General features: G+C 31.5%; 4 protein-coding genes across 8 annotated transcripts; 2 read left to right on the top strand and 2 right to left on the bottom strand.

Annotated features, from left to right (window-relative positions):
* Window positions 1–173: 173 nt before the first annotated feature.
* Window positions 174–1,441, bottom strand: LOC110009160 (LOB domain-containing protein 23-like). Its single transcript, XM_089722160.1, has 2 exons — window positions 940–1,441; window positions 174–799 (listed from the first exon to the last, which is right to left on the bottom strand). The coding sequence occupies exons 1-2, from the start codon at window positions 1,093–1,095 to the stop codon at window positions 554–556; spliced, it is 402 nt and encodes a 133-aa protein (XP_089578286.1). The 5' UTR covers window positions 1,096–1,441; the 3' UTR covers window positions 174–553.
* Window positions 1,442–1,542: 101 nt separating this feature from the next.
* On the top strand, window positions 1,543–4,654 carry LOC105630539 (ureide permease 1). Of its 4 annotated transcripts, none has more exons than XM_037636539.2 (8): window positions 1,543–1,686; window positions 2,331–2,639; window positions 2,718–2,856; window positions 2,931–3,105; window positions 3,221–3,264; window positions 3,370–3,467; window positions 3,601–3,975; window positions 4,206–4,654. In XM_037636539.2, the coding sequence occupies exons 2-8, from the start codon at window positions 2,436–2,438 to the stop codon at window positions 4,356–4,358; spliced, it is 1,188 nt and encodes a 395-aa protein (XP_037492467.2). In that variant the 5' UTR covers window positions 1,543–1,686; window positions 2,331–2,435; the 3' UTR covers window positions 4,359–4,654. The 4 variants fall into 4 exon arrangements, with proteins under 4 accessions (XP_037492467.2, XP_037492469.1, XP_012067771.1 ...); XM_037636541.2 differs by lacking the exon at window positions 1,543–1,686 and adding an exon at window positions 1,802–1,918; XM_012212381.4 differs by lacking the exon at window positions 1,543–1,686 and adding an exon at window positions 1,921–2,021.
* A 636-nt stretch (window positions 4,655–5,290) lies between these two features.
* LOC105630540 (ureide permease 1) lies at window positions 5,291–11,277 on the top strand. Its single transcript, XM_089721753.1, has 8 exons — window positions 5,291–5,471; window positions 6,199–6,482; window positions 9,481–9,619; window positions 9,707–9,881; window positions 10,025–10,068; window positions 10,156–10,253; window positions 10,485–10,859; window positions 10,959–11,277. Exons 2-8 carry the CDS (start codon window positions 6,246–6,248, stop codon window positions 11,109–11,111), a joined length of 1,221 nt encoding a protein of 406 aa, XP_089577879.1. The 5' UTR covers window positions 5,291–5,471; window positions 6,199–6,245; the 3' UTR covers window positions 11,112–11,277.
* A 160-nt stretch (window positions 11,278–11,437) lies between these two features.
* On the bottom strand, window positions 11,438–15,831 carry RUS3 (root UVB sensitive protein (Protein of unknown function, DUF647)). Of its 2 annotated transcripts, none has more exons than XM_089721752.1 (15): window positions 15,637–15,831; window positions 15,496–15,553; window positions 15,346–15,405; window positions 15,220–15,258; window positions 15,054–15,116; window positions 14,838–14,894; window positions 14,534–14,597; window positions 14,249–14,332; window positions 13,827–13,909; window positions 13,604–13,733; window positions 13,036–13,128; window positions 12,567–12,705; window positions 12,201–12,238; window positions 11,946–12,118; window positions 11,438–11,759 (listed from the first exon to the last, which is right to left on the bottom strand). In XM_089721752.1, exons 1-15 carry the CDS (start codon window positions 15,759–15,761, stop codon window positions 11,670–11,672), a joined length of 1,296 nt encoding a protein of 431 aa, XP_089577878.1. In that variant the 5' UTR covers window positions 15,762–15,831; the 3' UTR covers window positions 11,438–11,669. The 2 variants fall into 2 exon arrangements, with proteins under 2 accessions (XP_089577878.1, XP_089577877.1); XM_089721751.1 differs by having other exon boundaries at window positions 11,438–11,772; window positions 15,637–15,830.
* Window positions 15,832–18,242: the final 2,411 nt, after the last annotated feature.

Genomic DNA, 18,242 nt, shown 5'->3' with positions numbered 1-18,242 from the left:
AGAATGTAAGAATATGGATTGCGAATCAAGAAAGTTTACCGCGTCAGCTGAATTAGTTTTGTATCTGCCTTTTCAAAGGTAGCAGACAGGAAAGGGGAGGGTATCTTTTGAGCATTCTGTTACTTTTGGGCAGTATATCTAAACTGTCTAAGCTTGGGTTGCTTGCAACCATCTTTGTCTTTTTTTTTTTTTCCTTCTTTGGTTGTAATTCTGTTTTCCCTTTATTTTCAAGAATACTCGCTAGCAACTGTATTTGACAGATTTGGCTTAATACAAATCTTCCCTCTCCCTCATTCAAACCAGATTATCTTTAACTTTTATTGAGAATATTGTTTGCATCCTTCTTTTACTCTAGCAAATTGGTCTTACTCTAACAAGTTGGTCCGACCTGCCGGATGACCACGATCAGAATGGATACCAGAGTTGAGACGTTGGAGATTATTGATCACATTGTTGTAATATTGATTTTAAAATAAAGATTAAATTTAATTCATAAAAATTGAAAGAGCATAAAAATAAATAATAATTCATGCTTGAAACCCTCTACATAAAGCTAAAAGAAGGTTTGGGTTGGCAAACTGATGTGGTTCGTAGTAGCTTGAGATTGTTGTGCATGATGAGTAGTGAGTAGGACTGCGATTTCGGCTCGAGTTTTAGCTAATTGATTTTCTGCATCGTGTATGTGTTGATATAGCAGAGTGATTGTTCCAACACAGCCATACACTGGGTCTTCCATTCTACATTTCGCCTCATAATATAATGAATCTGCGGCTTTATCTCGCAGGTGACTTGGGACTTGCTGAATCATCCAGCACAGCAACCCAAGATTATGTAAATTAGTTACATGCACGAGTTGATAAGTTAAGAGACAGACACTTAATTTTAAATCTTAAATATAGTTAATTAAATTTATAACCAAGAATAGAAAAGGATGAGTACCTCGAGCATTTTGGCTGTATTGCTGGCACCATAGATTTTGTGAACACATGAGAATCTTTGAGGATTATTGGAAGGAAAATAAGGAGAGAAAATGCAATCTGAAGGGCACCTTCTTCTTAAGTGCTTGCAAGCAGCACAGCGACCTGAATTAGTCATTCTTTACAATTAATCTAAGCAAAATCTAACTAAATTAAGATTTTCCGCATCTTCTTCTTCTTCTTCTTCTTCTTCTTGGTTCTTGAGCAAGAAATCCAATGGAGATTTTTAAAATCTTTAACTAAGAGATTGAGAGTTAATATAGTAGAGAGTATATTTTCTATTGAGACGAATTAGTTGTTAGATTTTCAACGGCTAGTTTTTTCAAAAGATTAGATATTGAGAAGGAAATTTTTCAGAAAGGAAATGCAAAACCAAATGTGGAGTGAATCCATAATAGAAAGAGTGGACTTGGGGTTTGAGAGTTTGGATCCTCTTCCTATCTTTTTGCTTGTTTTAGTTTATTTACCAAAAATATATAATTGAACGGTAACTTTTATAATTACTAAATATATAATGTGAGGAAAGACCATGGAGCAGAAAGAAATCTACCCGCTAAACCGTGGGAAGATTATACTTGACATTTTTATTCTCTTTTATTTATTTTCCCTCCATTTTCTGTCGGACCAAACAAAGTGCTTTACCTTGAAGATATTGACCATTAACAGAAGAAGTGTACCTCCACTTCCACTAACGAATATCAATTCTCAGGTAAAGTCTTATGATCAAAGAAGTGCTTTGCTGCCATCGCACTATTTCTTTATTTTATTGCAAATCAATTTAAAGACTGAATTGCTTTATTTTTATGCTTCGTTAATCTCTATTTGTAAAAGAATCTTTTGTACTGATTGTCATGTGTTATATGTCGCTTTCTGGCGTCTGGGGTAGGGTCTTCCCGATAATGTAGCAACGCTAATTGGACATAATCCTTTTTTTAATTATGGTAGTTGGTCTCTCTTTCTCACTGCATTTTCATTCGTTTGTATATCATCTGAATAGAAGCTGGGTTTTTTTTTTCTCTGTTTGGGCCTTAGAAACTGAATATGGTATCCTTTTTCCTACTTTTTGCTGCGTTTTTTTTTTGTCTTTTCTCGATTCTTTTCCAGTTTTTCTTTCCATCTTCTCATTCTAAATATTCATTCTTAGTATCCTTTTGCTCGAAAATTCATATGTTCATGTTTTTTTTTGCTTCTTTTTAGTTGGGTATTCTTGTATACTTTTTCAAGATTTGATGTTTTAATTTGAATGTTCCCTTAAATTTTAGATTTTTTTGCAAAGAAAATAATGGGTTTTGCTTAATTTAGCCTTCCTGAAGCCTTAAATGCATTAACGGAAACTGCTTGTTGGATTTGCAGGAGTTTCTAGAAATACCCACATTGATTTCTTTACCGATAGAGAGAATTATCTCTAGTGGGTTAAAAGTATATCTGGTAGAGAGCAAAGCAGGAGCCATTGCATGTATGCTGCTTTCCTTATTCTGCTTAGGCACATGGCCTGCTATTCTTACTCTCCTAGAAAGACGAGGCCGTCTTCCTCAGCATACTTATCTTGATTATTCGATCACAAATCTCCTGGCTGCTCTATTTTTTGCTTTTACATTTGGCGAGATGGGCAAGAGCACACCAGAGACACCAAATTTTATAAACCAACTTTCTAAGTTGAACGTAGGTGAAGCCAATCCAATTTGCTTATTCTTTATGGTGAAATTTCTCATCTTGAATCTTCTATGGTGATTGGTGCAGGAAAATTGGCCTTCAGTCATGTTTGCAATGGCTGGTGGTATTGTGCTAAGCCTTGGGAATATATGCATGCAGTATGCTCTGGCTTTTGTTGGTTTAACAGTGACTGAAGTTATTGCTGCTAGTTTGACGGTTGTAATAGGTTAGTTTGTAGCTTGTCATTTGACAGAATATCTAATCCTTTTCTTTTTCTAAAATTTTATTTGAATACAACAGGCACAACCTTGAATTACTTCTTAGATGACAGAATTAATAAAGCTGAGATTCTTTTTCCGGGTGTTGGTTGCTTCCTGATTGCTGTCTGTCTAGCTTCGGCTCTTCACGCATCCAATGCAGCTGATAACAGTGCAAAACTCAACAGTTTGCCGAGTGATTGCAACCTCAGAACAGAGTATGCCTTTTTTATTCCCCACTTTTCCCCATTAAATTGTGACGGTCAATGAATTGTTTTGTGCGTATTCTTTTATTCTTCCTTGTACTTTCTCAAAAGATTACGATTTTGACAGGACTGAGGATACTACCATATTCAAAAATGTTTTTTCAAACAACGGTATGAAGCATTTCAGAGTTTATATATCCATCATACATTTAACCTTTTCCTTGCTTCTTTGTATCATAAATTGACCATTCTTTGCTTTCTTTTATTATTCAACAGAATCAACGGTTCTGGAGAATGGGATTAAAAATGCAGAGAAGATTAAATTTGGAACAATCGACTTCCTTGTCGAGCTTGAGAATAGAAGAGCAATTAAGGTTATTGCTTCCACCATTTTACTTAATGGGACTAACTTGAAAATTTTTGTTAATGCCCTTTAACTTGCTTGCAATGAGACTGCACATCTATAGCAGTAAAATATATAGATATTACTCCTTTCTCTTATGGCAGGTATTTAGGAAGAGTACCTTCATTGGACTTTTCATAATCTTCTCTGCCGGTGTTTGCTTCTCTCTTTTCTCACCGGCTTTTAACTTAGCAACAAATGATCAATTCAACACCCTGAAGAAAGGGGTAGCTAAGTTGGTTGTCTACACTGCATTTTTCTGGTTCTCAGTTTCTTGTTTTGTACTCGCCATAATTTTGAATATCACCTTCCTTTATCGCCCTGTGCTGAACTTACCAAGATCATCAGTAAAGGCTTATCTGAAAGACTGGAATGGCAGAGGTTTGGCCTTTTTGGCTGGTCTACTATGTGGGCTTGGGAATGGTCTCCAATTTATGGGCGGTGAAGCTGCAGGATATGCAGCTGCAGATGCTGTTCAGGTTGGTTCTACCATATGCATATATTAGATTATCAGGTTGTTGACAGAATTCTGAAAATCATTTATAGCTTCAGTCAAGCATTAACAATTTTGATATATAAATGTGTACAAATTACTATAACACCCCTAAAGTTTTTAATAATTAGCAGTAGTTTCTGTTGTTTCAAAATTTTCTTTCACCAAAATTTGGATAATCCACTATTTGATGTGTGGTGGTGATTTCATTTTCAGGCACTTCCACTGGTTGGCACATTTTGGGGCATACTTTTGTTTGGAGAGTACAGGAGATCATCAAGAAAAACACATGCATTACTAGTTAGCATGTTGTTCATGTTTGTTGTAGCTGTTGCAGTTCTTATAGCATCCGCAGGGAGTCGAAAATAGACAAACGACAAGAAGTTCCTCACGGAAATTGTATAGAGCTCATATTATCAAGAAGTTTCATGGCTAGATATTGAAGGGCAAAATTCTTATAAAATTGTAAAGAACATTGAATTTCTCTTTATAGTAAAAGATTGGATTTTGGAGGAGGAGGAGCAAGTAGGGCTAAATGTAGTTCGACTTGGGTCGGGTTTTTGGATTTGGAGTGTCCAAACTGTATGTGTAGATAAATAACAACAATTTTCACAAACTTCAATATATTCTAATAACAACAGTTGAAAACAACTTTTTAATAATAACAGGCAACAACCATGAAAATTAAATTTCCTAGTAAGAAATACAATCAACAAAATTAGACAACTCAGTAACATGGTTATACACTAGTATTAAACAACAATAGTCCAGTGGTAAATGTATATTCAACTCAGCAATAAGAGTTGAGTCGGGTTTGTAGATTTAACTAGTAAATCCATGACCTAATCCAACCCATAAATCATAAAGATGACATATCTAACTCAATCTAATATATTTTTAAACGCACCGGCTTATTGGCTTATATATACAATATACCTTGTATATCTTTATACCTTATATATCTGTATACCTGTAGTACCCATCTATATCTTAATGTGGTTATGGATTCCCATTTTCTTCATTCATTTCTCTCTCTTTTCCATCACTACCCCTTCTATGCTATATATCCAAAATAATAATAACAATATTAATAAATTTTCAACAGAGAAAAGAAACGCAGTGATTTTGCAAACCGTTGACAATTTGACATAAAAAAGAGCAGACATTGCAAGACAAGACAATGAAATGATTTGACTCTAACTAGTTGCCAGCATGGACCGCCATCGCAAAACGTTAAAAAATCTGAATATCTATAATTTAGACCCGAAGAAAATGCCTTTCACTTAAACAGATTTTTAATATGGAAAAGACGTCAAAAAGTTGCTTTCTTTTAATGAGAATCTGTTTGTCTCTTTCCTTGTATTCCATATGATGCTTATATATTCCAAAGAATCTGAGTTTGAGATAACTGTTATTGTTATGATTTACTACATTTTTGGTTTATACAGATTTCCCAAGTAGTTTCCTTCAATTTGGTGTTTGGTACGTTTTCTTCTTCTTCTTCTTCTTCTTTTTTTTTTTTTTTTTATCTGTCAACCCTTATTATAGTTAATCTGATTTTGCATTTAGTTAATTTCATGCTCATGCTTCTAAATCTACTGCTTTCCTTCATTTGTTTGGATATGGAGAGGAACTGGGTCCTTTTATTTATGAACAATATCCCTTCTTTTGTTTTTTTTTTTCGAAGGTGCAGCTTTTGGATTCTGTAAGTTATTTCTTCTTCAGTATATTTTTGGCTTTGCAGGCTCTAACCTCAACATCATTATTTTGATCCTCATTTCTTGGGAGATTAATGTTATTATTGCCTAATTTTCAAAATTCTATCAATCTTTATGCGAATGTAACAGTCTAATATTGCAGTTAATAGTCCAATAGTATCTTCTTTTTTCTAATTTGACACTAAGGCTGCATCTGGTGAGCATATTTCATCAAGGCTACCAAATGGAGCCTACAAGAGCTCTTTTTCTTTTTCGTTTAAGCAGAAAACACTGACATGTACAAGTAACAGTATACTTTTGAGAAAAATTCAATGGTTTTGCCCATCTATTAACATTTGTTTCAATCCCATGTGTTGTATTCTAACAAGTTACTCCTTGCTTGCTTAATCTTTTTGGACTCTCCCTCTTGTTGTTCAAATCGTCAATTAATTTATATGACCCTAGTGAAAATCAATAATTTGGAACTTCTTCTATTCTGCATGATTTTTCAGGCGTGTGTATATTGTTTGGCTGAGAGGACTTACCAGTTTCTCTAAAAATGTATGTGGTAGAGAGCAAAGGTGGAGCCATAGGATGTATGCTACTTTCTCTGTTTTTCTTAGGAACGTGGCCCGCTATTATGACTCTGCTAGAAAGACGAGGCCGTCTTCCTCAACACACTTACCTTGATTATTCTATCACCAATCTTTTGGCTGCTGTAATTATAGCTTTCTCATTTGGTGAGATTGGCAAGAGCACACCTGAGTCGCCAAATTTTCTAACCCAACTTTCTCAGGTGAGTTTCTGTTCTTAAGAATGGTGTGTTAAATTAAATTTTAACATAACTGAACTAAATTTGTTCATTTATAAATGCTATAGATTTGATTTTTGAATCCTAATGATCGTTGTTTAGTTCATGCTTATATAGGTTTTAATATGTATGATATGTTTATTAATTTATAAATATTAAAATCAAATTAATTTCTGAGTCTAATTAATTAATTAAACGGTCCTTTTTCTCTTTTGTTGGTATCAGAGCCTTAGGATTTAGATCTGCTAATTGGTATACATATAAAGCCTTCGTTTTATAATATATCATAGATAGTCTTGACATTGTGCCACTGAACCCGTTCCATTGAACCCGTGTAAGACCCATGAGTGAAGGGCAGTAAAAGGGTATAACCGGAGGGTATAATCGGACAGTTGTCATTAATATTTATGATATCTTATAAAATGGATCCTTTATTATGTAGATCGGCTAGTAGTAATAGATCTGAAGACTCAGATAACTCCGAAATTAAAAGGGTAATAAATAGAAATGAATTAATTTTACAAGATTTTAGTAAAGCTATTGATGAATGGGAAATTCCCAAAGTTGATAAAGAACAAATTTATAAAATTTCTAAATTTAATTTATTTAAAACTGATTATGTTATTAAAATCGAAGAAAGAGATTTTCAATTAAGTAAACCTTTTGAAAGGATCACTCTTTTGTCTTCTAAAACTTTGCAACATCATAAAAGTAAAAAATATAAATATATTCATATCGGATTAATTCAAGTAGGTATAAAACCTTTAACCAGAGAAGGATTAAATACTAGTATTCTTGCAGTAGTAAGAGATGCTAGATTTTTAAATTTTCAAGATTCTTTATTAGGATCGGTTGAGACTAGCTTAAGTGAAGGACCAATCTCTTTTGAGGTCTATCTAGATATGACTGTCTCATTAAATGATTTAAATATTTTAGAAAGTATAGTTTTAGAAATTAAAACCCATAATTATAAGATGAAGCAAGGATCGATTCCTATAGCTTTGATTTATAAAATTCATTATAAAGCAATGAACTCCGCTTTTGGGACTAAATATAAGTTACAACCTAAAATTGGCGAAACACGTTTTCTTCAAACAGATTTAACTAAAACAAACACTGTGATACCTAAAACCATTCAATGGAAAGACATCACACTTCCCGATGAATGGATTTTGGAAGGGGTTGTACCTCCTCCTATATTAGAACCAATTAAACCAAATGTCAATTTACAAAAAATTGAACAGTTTGAAGATGGTAAAGTTACATTAAAATTTAATAGAAGTCATAGTATGAGGATTACAGGATCATCTTCCTCTGTAACTACAGATGAAAATGATAAACCTAGTTCTTCTATACCTTCTGTTATTTATGCAAAATATAAAGAATCTGAACCTAAACCGATTATTCAAACTTTTGTAAAACCTAGGTATTCTACTTCAGATATACCCAATTTAAATAAAATGAAAGGAGTTGATTATAGTTCTTCTATACCACAGGCTGTTTATAATCCTGTAACTAACTATGTTAATCAACAATCTAATTTGGTCAATTCATCTCCAGACTCACCAACAGCTTCAGCTATAACTGAAAACGTTAGTGCAATAGACAGAGAATTAAATGTTCTTACTAAAGAAAATATTGAAAAGAATTTAATAAAAGAAATATCCAAAACAAAAAATTTATTAAAAATAAAAAAGATATTAAAAGCATATACTTTTGAAGAATTAAAATCTGAATATTTAGAATATAAATTAAATAACCAAACTGAAATTAAATTCTTTGATTGGTATAACTTAATTAAAGAAACTAAAATTGAGAACAGTCTAAACCCAATAACTATTAGAGACAAGAGACCCGAATTTGTAGTAAATGATCAAACAATAAAGAGTGATTTTCCACCTAAAACAATTAGTAAATTAAAACACCATGATAATGAAATTACTTGTGCCCCATACAAAACTGCTCAAGATAATGATATAAATAAAAAAATAATCGAACAAAATAATTTTAGTAATGCGAGTTTAATTTGTTTAAATACACAATTAAAAAGAATTGAAAACTTATTGGACAATAATCTAATTGTGAATGAAACGGTAAAAGGTAAAGAAAAAGTACAATCTCATATGTTTAAACCTTTTCAAATTTCCCAATCAAGTAAAAAAGAATTTGTACATCAATTAAAAGATCAATTAAGTAAAATTCAAATTCGATCTGCGACTACCCAACATGTAGCTCAGGATACTCCTCAATCATCAGCATCAAGAAATATAAATATAATTGAAGAAAACACCAGCTCTGATGTTAGTGAACCTGACTCAGAAAATATTCAACAATTTGAAATCAATCCTATCAATCATCATAGAGAAATAGTAAATAGAGCACCAGACTTAGGAATTGTTGATAAACCTAATACTGTATCTCAATTTAAATATAATGCTTCAACAATCTATGAATGGAACATAGATGGTTTAAGTGAATATAATATCTTAAGTATTTTGCAACAAATGACAATGGCTGCAAATGCTTATAAAACACAGTCAATCATTTCTGATAAAGCTATAGCAGAAATCTTAATTGCTGGATTTACCAGCCAACTTAAAGGATGGTGGGATTATCATCTAACTGACCAACAACATTTAGAAATCCTAAATTCAATTCAAATAAATGATGAAGGTGAACCTATATATGATGAAAATGGTGAAGTAATTCAAGATGCAGTGTCATCTTTAATTCTCACTATTTCACTTCATTTTATAGGAGATCCATCTCACTTAAAAGATAAAAATGCCGAGTTACTTAGTAATTTAAAATGTAAACATTTAGGTGATTTTCAAAATTATAAAACGACTTTTCTCACTAGATTAATGCTATAGATACTTCAAATAGAAGTAAATATTCACTATTTCAAGATTTGGTATAAAAGTAACGATTTTCGTCTGGAATGTTATACTGTTATTTGAATCTTCCACGCTGATTTATGCAGGAAAATTGGCCCTCAATTATGTTTGCAATGGCAGGTGGAGTAGTTCTTAGCATTGGAAATTTATCCACACAGTATGCTTGGGCTTTTGTTGGTTTATCTGTGGTGGAAGTCATTACTTGTAGCATAACTGTTGTTATAGGTCTGAGTATTCAAGTTACATTCTCGCTTTTTGATGTAGTTATAAGGTTTGTTTTGTTTTTCACCTTTCATTTTCTCTCTTTTACAGGAACAACTCTGAATTATTTCTTGGATGACAAAATTAATAAGGCTGAGATACTTTTTCCGGGTGTCGGTTGCTTCTTGGTTGCTGTTTGTCTTGGTTCAGCTGTTCATTCATCTAATGCTGCTGATAATAAAGCAAAGCTTGAGGAAGTCTCAATTGATTACAAATTTGGAACAGTGTATGCTTCTTTTTATTGAATTTTTAAGTAATCTTTATTTGAAGTTTCTTTTATGGGCAAGAATCTGGTTAATATTGGTCTCTGGTTTTCAATAGTTGATGATATCAAAATGATTTCACCGTTAAAATTTAACCTTCTATTAGGGATAATGGATCTTCCACAACCAAGAATGAATTTCCAAGCACTGGTACGAAGTTTAGTGGAGTTCTACTTCCATTTTCTTTTATAGTTCATTCTTTTTAGCATGAGAATGACTTTTTTTTACATTTGACAGAGACCATGGATCTTGAAAATGGAAATGCTCCAGCAAAGAAGGCAATAGCTGGAACTGCAGCTTTCCTCATAGAGCTTGAGAACAGAAGATCAATCAAGGTTTGTAGCTAAACTTGATTTTCATACAAATGAATTCCATAAATTTTGGAATTTTATGTTTTTAGTTTTTGATAAATATGAAAATATTCATTTTTACTGCTGCACATTCAATTTTATAAATTCAATATAACCAATTTTATTATTTATAACTGAATTTTATACTTTAAATTCGCAATGGACATGACTCCAGAAATATATTAAAATTATATATATCATTTTCTGTAATTGCAGGTATTTGGGAAGGGCACTTTAATTGGACTAGCAATAACATTTTTTGCTGGTTTTTGCTTCTCACTATTCTCACCAGCTTTCAACTTAGCAACTAATGATCAATGGCACACCTTGAAGAAAGGGGTTCCTAAATTGGCTGTCTATACTGCATTTTTCTGGTTCTCAGTCTCTTGTTTTGTGCTTGCCATCATTTTGAATGTCACTTTCCTTTACCGGCCTGTACTAAACCTACCTAAATCGACCTTTAAGGCCTATATCAACGACTGGAATGGCAGAGGCTGGGCCTTCCTGGCTGGATTGCTATGTGGGTTTGGAAATGGACTTCAGTTTATGGGAGGTCAGGCTGCTGGATATGCAGCTGCAGATGCTGTTCAGGTTTGTTTTATGCGTGCCATAATAAATACAAAGTTCTTTTTTGGTTCTGTGTTGGAAAGTTTATGCATGTACTTAAAATAACTTCGGGTTTTATTGCAGGCACTACCACTTGTGAGCACATTTTGGGGCATAGTAATTTTTAAAGAGTATAGAAAATCATCACGAAGAACATACATTTTACTAACAAGTATGTTGTGTATGTTTATCGTGGCTGTTGGAGTTCTTATGGCATCTTCAGGGCATAGAAAATGAGTACTCAAACTGCATTGTTGTCTTCTGGAATCATTGTGCAGAACTATTGAAATGGTTGACAGGCAGTAAAAAGCAGGCAAAAATTGTCAATCTTACAAAACGTTTTAGACAGATCCTTTATTGTATTAGTCTGAAATGGTAAAAGGAATGTGAAATAATTTGTGCATATGTTTTATTATTGTAATTACTTATTTTAAATATCTCTTTTATTCATTATTCTATTAGTTTCAGATTATTGTTAAATTAGCTGCTTCAGCCCAACTCATCCAAGTAATCTTTATATTCTTACATTTCCTCACACAGAATAACCTGAAAAAACTGTCAACTTCTTCTCCAAACATGTTGGATGATCAAATATTTTATTAATATCCAATACTTTTACATTGTGATTTATGACAAAAGCAGTTCACATAAATCTGTGAGCTGCGAGGGCGCGAATAAATCCTTGTATGTAAAAGCATCAATAGGTATTCCAAGAAGGGTTTCCATAAATTATTCCCTTCATTCAATATAAATGATAATAATCTAAGAGTCCATAGTAAGAGTGAGTGAAATTGATTACCTAGTCAACCTTGTCATCTGAAGGCACACGAACCCAGTTTGCCCTCCAAATGATTGATTGGGAAAGAAGGCGTTCGGTTTTCCAACCTGATAAAGTTAACTGCCAAATTTTGAAAAGATAAAATGAGGGGAAAATAAAAAAGAAGCTCTCTCCAGTGTAACAAATGCTAGCTTGGCAAATACTAACAAAAGTTTGTTTAAATTTGCCCTCTCGGAATAAGGTTTTTTCAAGTCTAAATTAGAACGGTTGAAGGAAAAATTTTAAAGACATACCTTGTCGAGGAAAACTTTATAATGTTTATCCATCCATGTCGATGCTGTTTTTTCTTCCATATATTTTGCCATGATGAGTGCATGAATAAATGATTGCAAGACATCAGAAGGTGTTGAGTTTTTGTGCATTATTATGCCGATGAGTCCCTTCTTCCTCGCTAGCAAGTAGTTAGCTAAAAGAGACAGATAACTAGAATGAGCTATAGCTTTCTGCTTTAAAACTCAATAGCTAAAAAGTGGTGGCTAGAGCTCAACCTTTCCTGCGAAATCCTGCAGAATTCAACACCTCCTTCCTGTTTGTGAATATTCTCAAACTGTAAGCTTTATGATAAGAATGAAATCTATTGAAAGCAATGATTTCCAGGTGCCAGCTCAGATCTGCTCAAAGCTAGTAATTTCAAAATTTGAGCTATGAGCTTGAACTAAAAATTCTTCGAAGTATGCTAAGCAGTGACCTATATGTTCAAGCAGTATCCACAAAAATAGTTGTAGAGGTACTGCCAAATAAGCCGCTATAGCGTAATGTGAGCATGCAAATGACTGAATAAGTATGTCAACAGAAAAGCTCAGGTAGCCTCAGGCCATTGAAAAGTTTATCAGCTAAATAAATTTGAAACTCACATTTCCCGGTGATCAAGTGAAGAAACTCTCACTCCTAAGTTTATTTGCTTATGTAGTAACTTAACACTCTTTGAGCTCTGAAAAGGGGTCCACCTGGGTAAAATACGTTCCATCCTAGAGACCTGTTCAGGGGAGAGAACTGGCAACAAATTCAGATATTGACATTAAAAGCAAAGTAGTGAAATAAACAAATAAAAATGCATCAAGGTAATATAAAAGGAAAATGAAGCCTCCTTCAAAAACATTGTGAATAATTTGCTTTTGGCTTGCAAAAATAATGAAATCAAGTGAGCATAGTCATGATTCATGATATAGCATGATCATTTCATATGCTTTTTCTTTTTTCTTTATACAAAGTCAACATAATTAGCAAATTTGATTTTGGGCTGGGGCTATTGAGTACATTCTCTTGGACCCTTGCACCAACTTCAAAGGAGTTTTTCAAATCATAACTATTATTACTCTTTACCCTGGTCAGTCTCCATGAAATGCTGCAAAAGAATTGAGCTCCTTTGCATATTTAAAGATTTTAGCACAAGGCACCGGACAGCCATGTAGTTTGCTGCACATGAGAAAAGCACATATTACTATGTATAGTAAGATGAAACACGAATTTCAGAAATTACCATTTGATCAATATGCTAATTAAGCAAAAGAGAGAACACAAAAGAATCAAAGTTGGCAACCGAGTAGTCAATTACTTCTATTTATTTTTATCTTGAAATTAAGCAGAAGTTTTTTACATCCATTGCTCATTGCTGCATCAAGCAGTTACATCAAGGGACACCAAAGAAAAATGGCAGCCCCGTGCGTGAAGCTAAGATCAAGGGACTCTATAAGAGTTTAATTCTTTGTTTTGCGTAGGTCTCGTCTATCCTATGATCTGATACCTTGCCATGAAACAGGCTGAATTTTCTAACAAGACTTATCTAAATTTACATATCATGTACATTTGCATTCAATTGTGCTAACAGCACATGTTGGTAAATAGCATCTTGAAATAACTTTTTCTTGTAAAGCACAGCAGCAGAAATTACCATACATATGGAACATAGTGAGGGAGAGGAATGAAAACCAGATAGCTAAGGGATGTCCAATTGTTATACGAGCAAGGAGCATCCCCAATGCCATGCCAGTCATTGTAGCCACTGTTTCTTGACTTCCTTCCTATCAGAATATTGGAATACAAATCATACCAACAAAAATAAAGAAAATCTGTTTAAGGTTGATATCCCAATGTCAGAAGGAATTTATTGGTACCTTGGCAGATATATCTGCTGCATTATTCTGAAGGGCAAAATGCTGTGTCAAAGCAGCTCTAGTTGCACCACTGGCAACACCAGCTAATTAGAAAAACAGAAAAGAGTGAGAAAGATTTAGTTAAATCATGATGGTGAAGAAGCATCATTACTTTAAATATTTGGCATTTTCATTGTTATTTTTGAAAAGAAAAGATTAAAGTAATATTTGACAGATTCAAATTTACATAGTTTTCCTTGTAATTGAATATAATAACTTAGATAATTTATTCGCATACGAACAACCTGAACATGTGTTCTAATATGCATATATAAGATAAAGAGAAACAAACTATTTACCCAACTAAATTGTCAATCTATTGGTAATATCTAGTAGGTCTCTAAATGTTCTTGCCAAAAATTTTTAGAGTACATGGAACTTACTGAATGATCTTGATATACTCCCTATGCAAACTATAAACACAAAAGCTGAAGGAAGCAAAGGAGAAATGAGGTCCATCAACATTCCTGCAACCAAACCGCAGACTTGTTATTTGAAACAGTCAAGGAAATAAATGTACAATAACCAAGACAAACTGCATGGCAACTATAAGTTGCTAATATATTGCTAGACACCAACTTGATATCAACTTGTGATTGCTAAGACTTACTAGGTAAATGCAAGTTTTTAAAAGAGAAAAAGCAAGGGAAAGAGAGATGAGGACACACCGAGATCATTCATAAGATCTGCAACCAAGCGCCACATTTTTGCATTGCTATCCAGATCCGAGCCCTGAGAAGCATAGAATTACATTTATCGTCTAGAAAAGGAGTTCAAAGTAGACACCATCAAATGTGAATGACCATATGAAGGTGTTAACTCTTCAAGCTGTCACTTAGAAATCGAAGTCGATAGAATTCAAAAACTTCAGAATCTTACATGTAATATTAGCATAGTCCCTGTACATACATACATACAGACACGCACATGTATGTAGAGAGAGTACAAGATCAAAAGAATATAACAGCAGACCTGGTAAAATGTGAACAATATCCCTCCAAGCATTCCAGTTAGGTCCCTCAAAAACCACTGCAACAGTTGCAATTACTATAGCAGTATAATCTTTAATTTGACTAAAATAAAAATTATAAAATTTCAACTACTTAATTTCAATCATGGAGAATCCAAAAAACTAAAAAAGATTTTAACCAAAGATAACAAGAGACTAACGCAAGTAAATATACATACCTGAAAGGTGGCGCCAATGACTGTTGCTGATTTCTCTCCAACCCCAATTGCACTCAAGAGAGCCTTGTAATAGCAATTAAAAAAAAGGAAAAAAGGATTAAAAATTTATAAAGACACTGGAATCAGAACTGAGAAATTTTGAAACTCCTAGCAAATTTGAACTCACTTGTGTAGAAAGCATGGTCCTTATGTAAGTTGAAAGGCCCTACAAAAAGGAAAAAGGGACATAATCTGATTTCTTGCACCCACAAATTAAGCATAATAATGAACATAGAGTAAGCTTGATTACAACCTGCAAAGAATCCCAAACTTGAAAAGGGACATAATCTGGAGTTACACTGCTTGGAAAACCCTGTACTTAATCAGAGAGAATGTAAATAAATTAGAATTCAATTTTTTGTATTATAAAGAACAGAACAAAAAATAAAATAAAAAGACTTGCCTCGGGTACAAACGCTTGTAGGAAGCTTCTCCAGACGTGATCAAAACGGTGACCGGATCTGCGTATCATACAATTCAAAATTCTGTGACTGCACAAAAAAAAAAATAAAGGGAAAAATGCTAATGCTATAAAAGAAGCGACCTTTGGATAGAGACAGAGGAAGAAAATGATATTGTAGCAGTTTTAGAGAGATGGGTTGAAGAAGAGCCATTCCATTCTTCGATTATAACCATCTCTTTTTTTGCTTCGCCTGATTCTTGCTCCATGACTGACAAGCTCTGCTCAAACTGAAGTCTTCGACGGTTGAACTAGTGCTGTTCGTTTCCGTCTCCTATGTTTTGCTCTTTATATAGCTACAGTTTAATAATCTTTCAGACTAATAATAATAATAAATAATAATAATAATAATAAAATGAACGATATCGTTTCAGTTAACTTTTTTTTTTTAATAACTAATAAAATTAATAATATTATTAAAATTAATTCAAATTAATAAGTATAATACAACTATTATTATAGCAATATAATATCATTGAAATTAATGATGTCATTATTATTTTTAAATAAAATGTGTATTTTTCAGATATTTATATACATCCATGTCTATATTTCCATCTATTTTGCTTTTTTCATGATTTTTTTATTTTTAATTACTTTATAATTTATTTTTTAAAAAATTTACGCTTCCAGAATTAATATTATATTTATTCAAATATAATACCTGAATTTGGTCACATAATTCTACTAATAAAAAAATAATCTTTCAATTAATTTTGACATTATAGATAAAATTACAATTAAAACAAATCAATTTATATTTCAGAAACCATCAAAATTTATTGCAACTCAATATTATTAAAATTATTTTTGAACCAATTTTATGTATAAATAAGTAAAAGTAAATTCTCTAATAACATATATAAAAGTATATTAAATTCCTAAAACGCCTTGTTAAGTATAAATAACCGGATTTGATATATCATAAGGAATTTACCTATTTTTATTATTTCTTCTGGATTGGATCAAGAGTGAAAGGGGCAATCTCGTAGTTTTTGGTCTGTGAAGATACGTTGTTAGGTCTCTATTTTATTTTTCCATTGAGGCTGAACTTAAATATGTGCTCGAGAGATAAGAAATCACAAATTAAACCGTTTGCGTTTACAGTGACTGTGATAAGAGGGCGCTTTTAGTTCAGTTAAGTAGAACGTAAAATTTTATTAATTGAAAAATAAAGGTAGTTTAATTTGTATAAGTTATGTTAACTTTTTTATTTGAATCTAAATTTTAATAGGAAATTGAATCTAATTCTAAATAGAAAATAAGAAATTATATAAAAATATATTAAATATGATAATTTAATTTTGATTGATTATATTAATTTTCTCCTTAAATTAATTTTATTTGTTATATTAGGTTCTACTTTAATCCAAAAAATTTTAAATTTAATAAGCATTAAACTTTATATAACTAATATAGCATCTAAGGATACCTTGTTAGTAATATTAACACGTAATTTCTATTAATATTTTGATTACCAACGACAATGTGTTGAATTTATAATAAAATTTTATTTTCTATCCATAATAAGTGATTATAATGGTAGGACCTATTGACAATTTTTTTTTTTTTAAGTCATAACTTACGGGAAAAAAAAGGAGATATAACACTAAAACAAGATTATTATTATCATAATCAAAAAATTATATTTATGGATAAAAAGAAAATTCTATTAATATTTTGATCACCAACGACAATGTGAAGCACAGCTGTAGAGGGAACTTTCCAATTTTATTATTTGGCAAAAACTATTAAAATTACTCATAGGATCAGGAAATAAATTTACAAATATTCTCCATTTGAAATGTGATTTGACAAATACAAAATAAATGTATTTATGCATTAATTATGAGATTTTGTTATTTATGGTAAGAGTAATATTTTTAAGATTTTTAATTTTCTAATTAGTAAAAAAATAAAAATAATGTAATTTGATTGATTATATTAATTTTCTCCTCAATTTAATTTTATTTATTATAATAATTTCTACTTTAACCCGAATCTTATTAGCTAAAAAATAGTCAAAAATAGTAAAGCTAGGGTGTTGTTTGTTTTTGATTAAATTTCTTATTTTTCTTTTTTTTTTTTTAAGTAAACAGAACTTATTTATTTAAATTTGTTTTTTTTTTTTTTTTTGCTTTTGAGAAAATGTTTTTAAAACAAAAAATAAGTTTTATGAAACCACAAATAGTGGTTTAATGAACGGTGTTTTTTTTTTAATTCTACATTTTTCATTTTTTATGAGATTTAAATCATCATAAAATTATTATTATTATTATTTATCCACAACTTTATTTATTTTCCAAAATATACAAACACATATTTTTATCTCTGTTCAAATTTTCATCTTTTTTTTTTTTTTCTATATGTTCTCTTTCAGTATTATTTTTATATTTATTATTATTTTCTCTATCTATATAAATTTGATGTCATTTAGTATTGTTTATTTATTATAATATTTAGATATTATGTTTTTATTCAACATAATTTAATTAATAGTTACTGTAACTTTAAAATTTTTTAAAATTAAATTATAAAATATTTTTAAATTATTTTGTCTGAAACTTTAAAGTTTAAAATTTTTATTATTAAGTAAAATCTTTAATAACTTAATAGGGGGGAGATTTGATAATTAGAAGAATTTTTCACATCATAAATAAAAATAAATAACTTTTTAGAAAAAAATATAG

Source organism: Jatropha curcas, chromosome 5 (genome assembly GCF_041381405.1).
Source record: "Jatropha curcas cultivar XTBG-Jc1 chromosome 5, XTBG_Jcur_1.0, whole genome shotgun sequence".
NCBI classification, from domain to species: Eukaryota; Viridiplantae; Streptophyta; class Magnoliopsida; order Malpighiales; family Euphorbiaceae; genus Jatropha; species Jatropha curcas.
This window is presented reverse-complemented; position numbering and strand designations above follow the sequence as displayed.

What these genes read in the sequence shown, in the direction of transcription:
- LOC105630540 (XM_089721753.1), top strand. Translation starts at nt 6,246, where the DNA reads ATGTATGTGGTAGAGAGCAAAGGTGGAGCCATAGGATGTATGCTACTT. An exon ending in TTCTAACCCAACTTTCTCAG is followed by an intron (nt 6,483 to 9,480) that starts GTGAGTTTCTGT and finishes TGATTTATGCAG; the next exon opens with GAAAATTGGCCCTCAATTAT. An exon ending in CAGCTGCAGATGCTGTTCAG is followed by an intron (nt 10,860 to 10,958) that starts GTTTGTTTTATG and finishes GTTTTATTGCAG; the next exon opens with GCACTACCACTTGTGAGCAC.
- RUS3 (XM_089721751.1), bottom strand. Translation starts at nt 15,761, where the DNA reads ATGGAGCAAGAATCAGGCGAAGCAAAAAAAGAGATGGTTATAATCGAA. An exon ending in TCATTGGCGCCACCTTTCAG is followed by an intron (nt 14,895 to 15,053) that starts GTATGTATATTT and finishes CAACTGTTGCAG; the next exon opens with TGGTTTTTGAGGGACCTAAC. An exon ending in CAGCAGATATATCTGCCAAG is followed by an intron (nt 13,734 to 13,826) that starts GTACCAATAAAT and finishes ATATTCTGATAG; the next exon opens with GAAGGAAGTCAAGAAACAGT.
- LOC110009160 (XM_089722160.1), bottom strand. Translation starts at nt 1,095, where the DNA reads ATGACTAATTCAGGTCGCTGTGCTGCTTGCAAGCACTTAAGAAGAAGG. An exon ending in ATACAGCCAAAATGCTCGAG is followed by an intron (nt 800 to 939) that starts GTACTCATCCTT and finishes TGGATGATTCAG; the next exon opens with CAAGTCCCAAGTCACCTGCG.
- LOC105630539 (XM_037636541.2), top strand. An exon ending in ACCAACTTTCTAAGTTGAAC is followed by an intron (nt 2,640 to 2,717) that starts GTAGGTGAAGCC and finishes TGATTGGTGCAG; the next exon opens with GAAAATTGGCCTTCAGTCAT. An exon ending in CAGCTGCAGATGCTGTTCAG is followed by an intron (nt 3,976 to 4,205) that starts GTTGGTTCTACC and finishes TTTCATTTTCAG; the next exon opens with GCACTTCCACTGGTTGGCAC.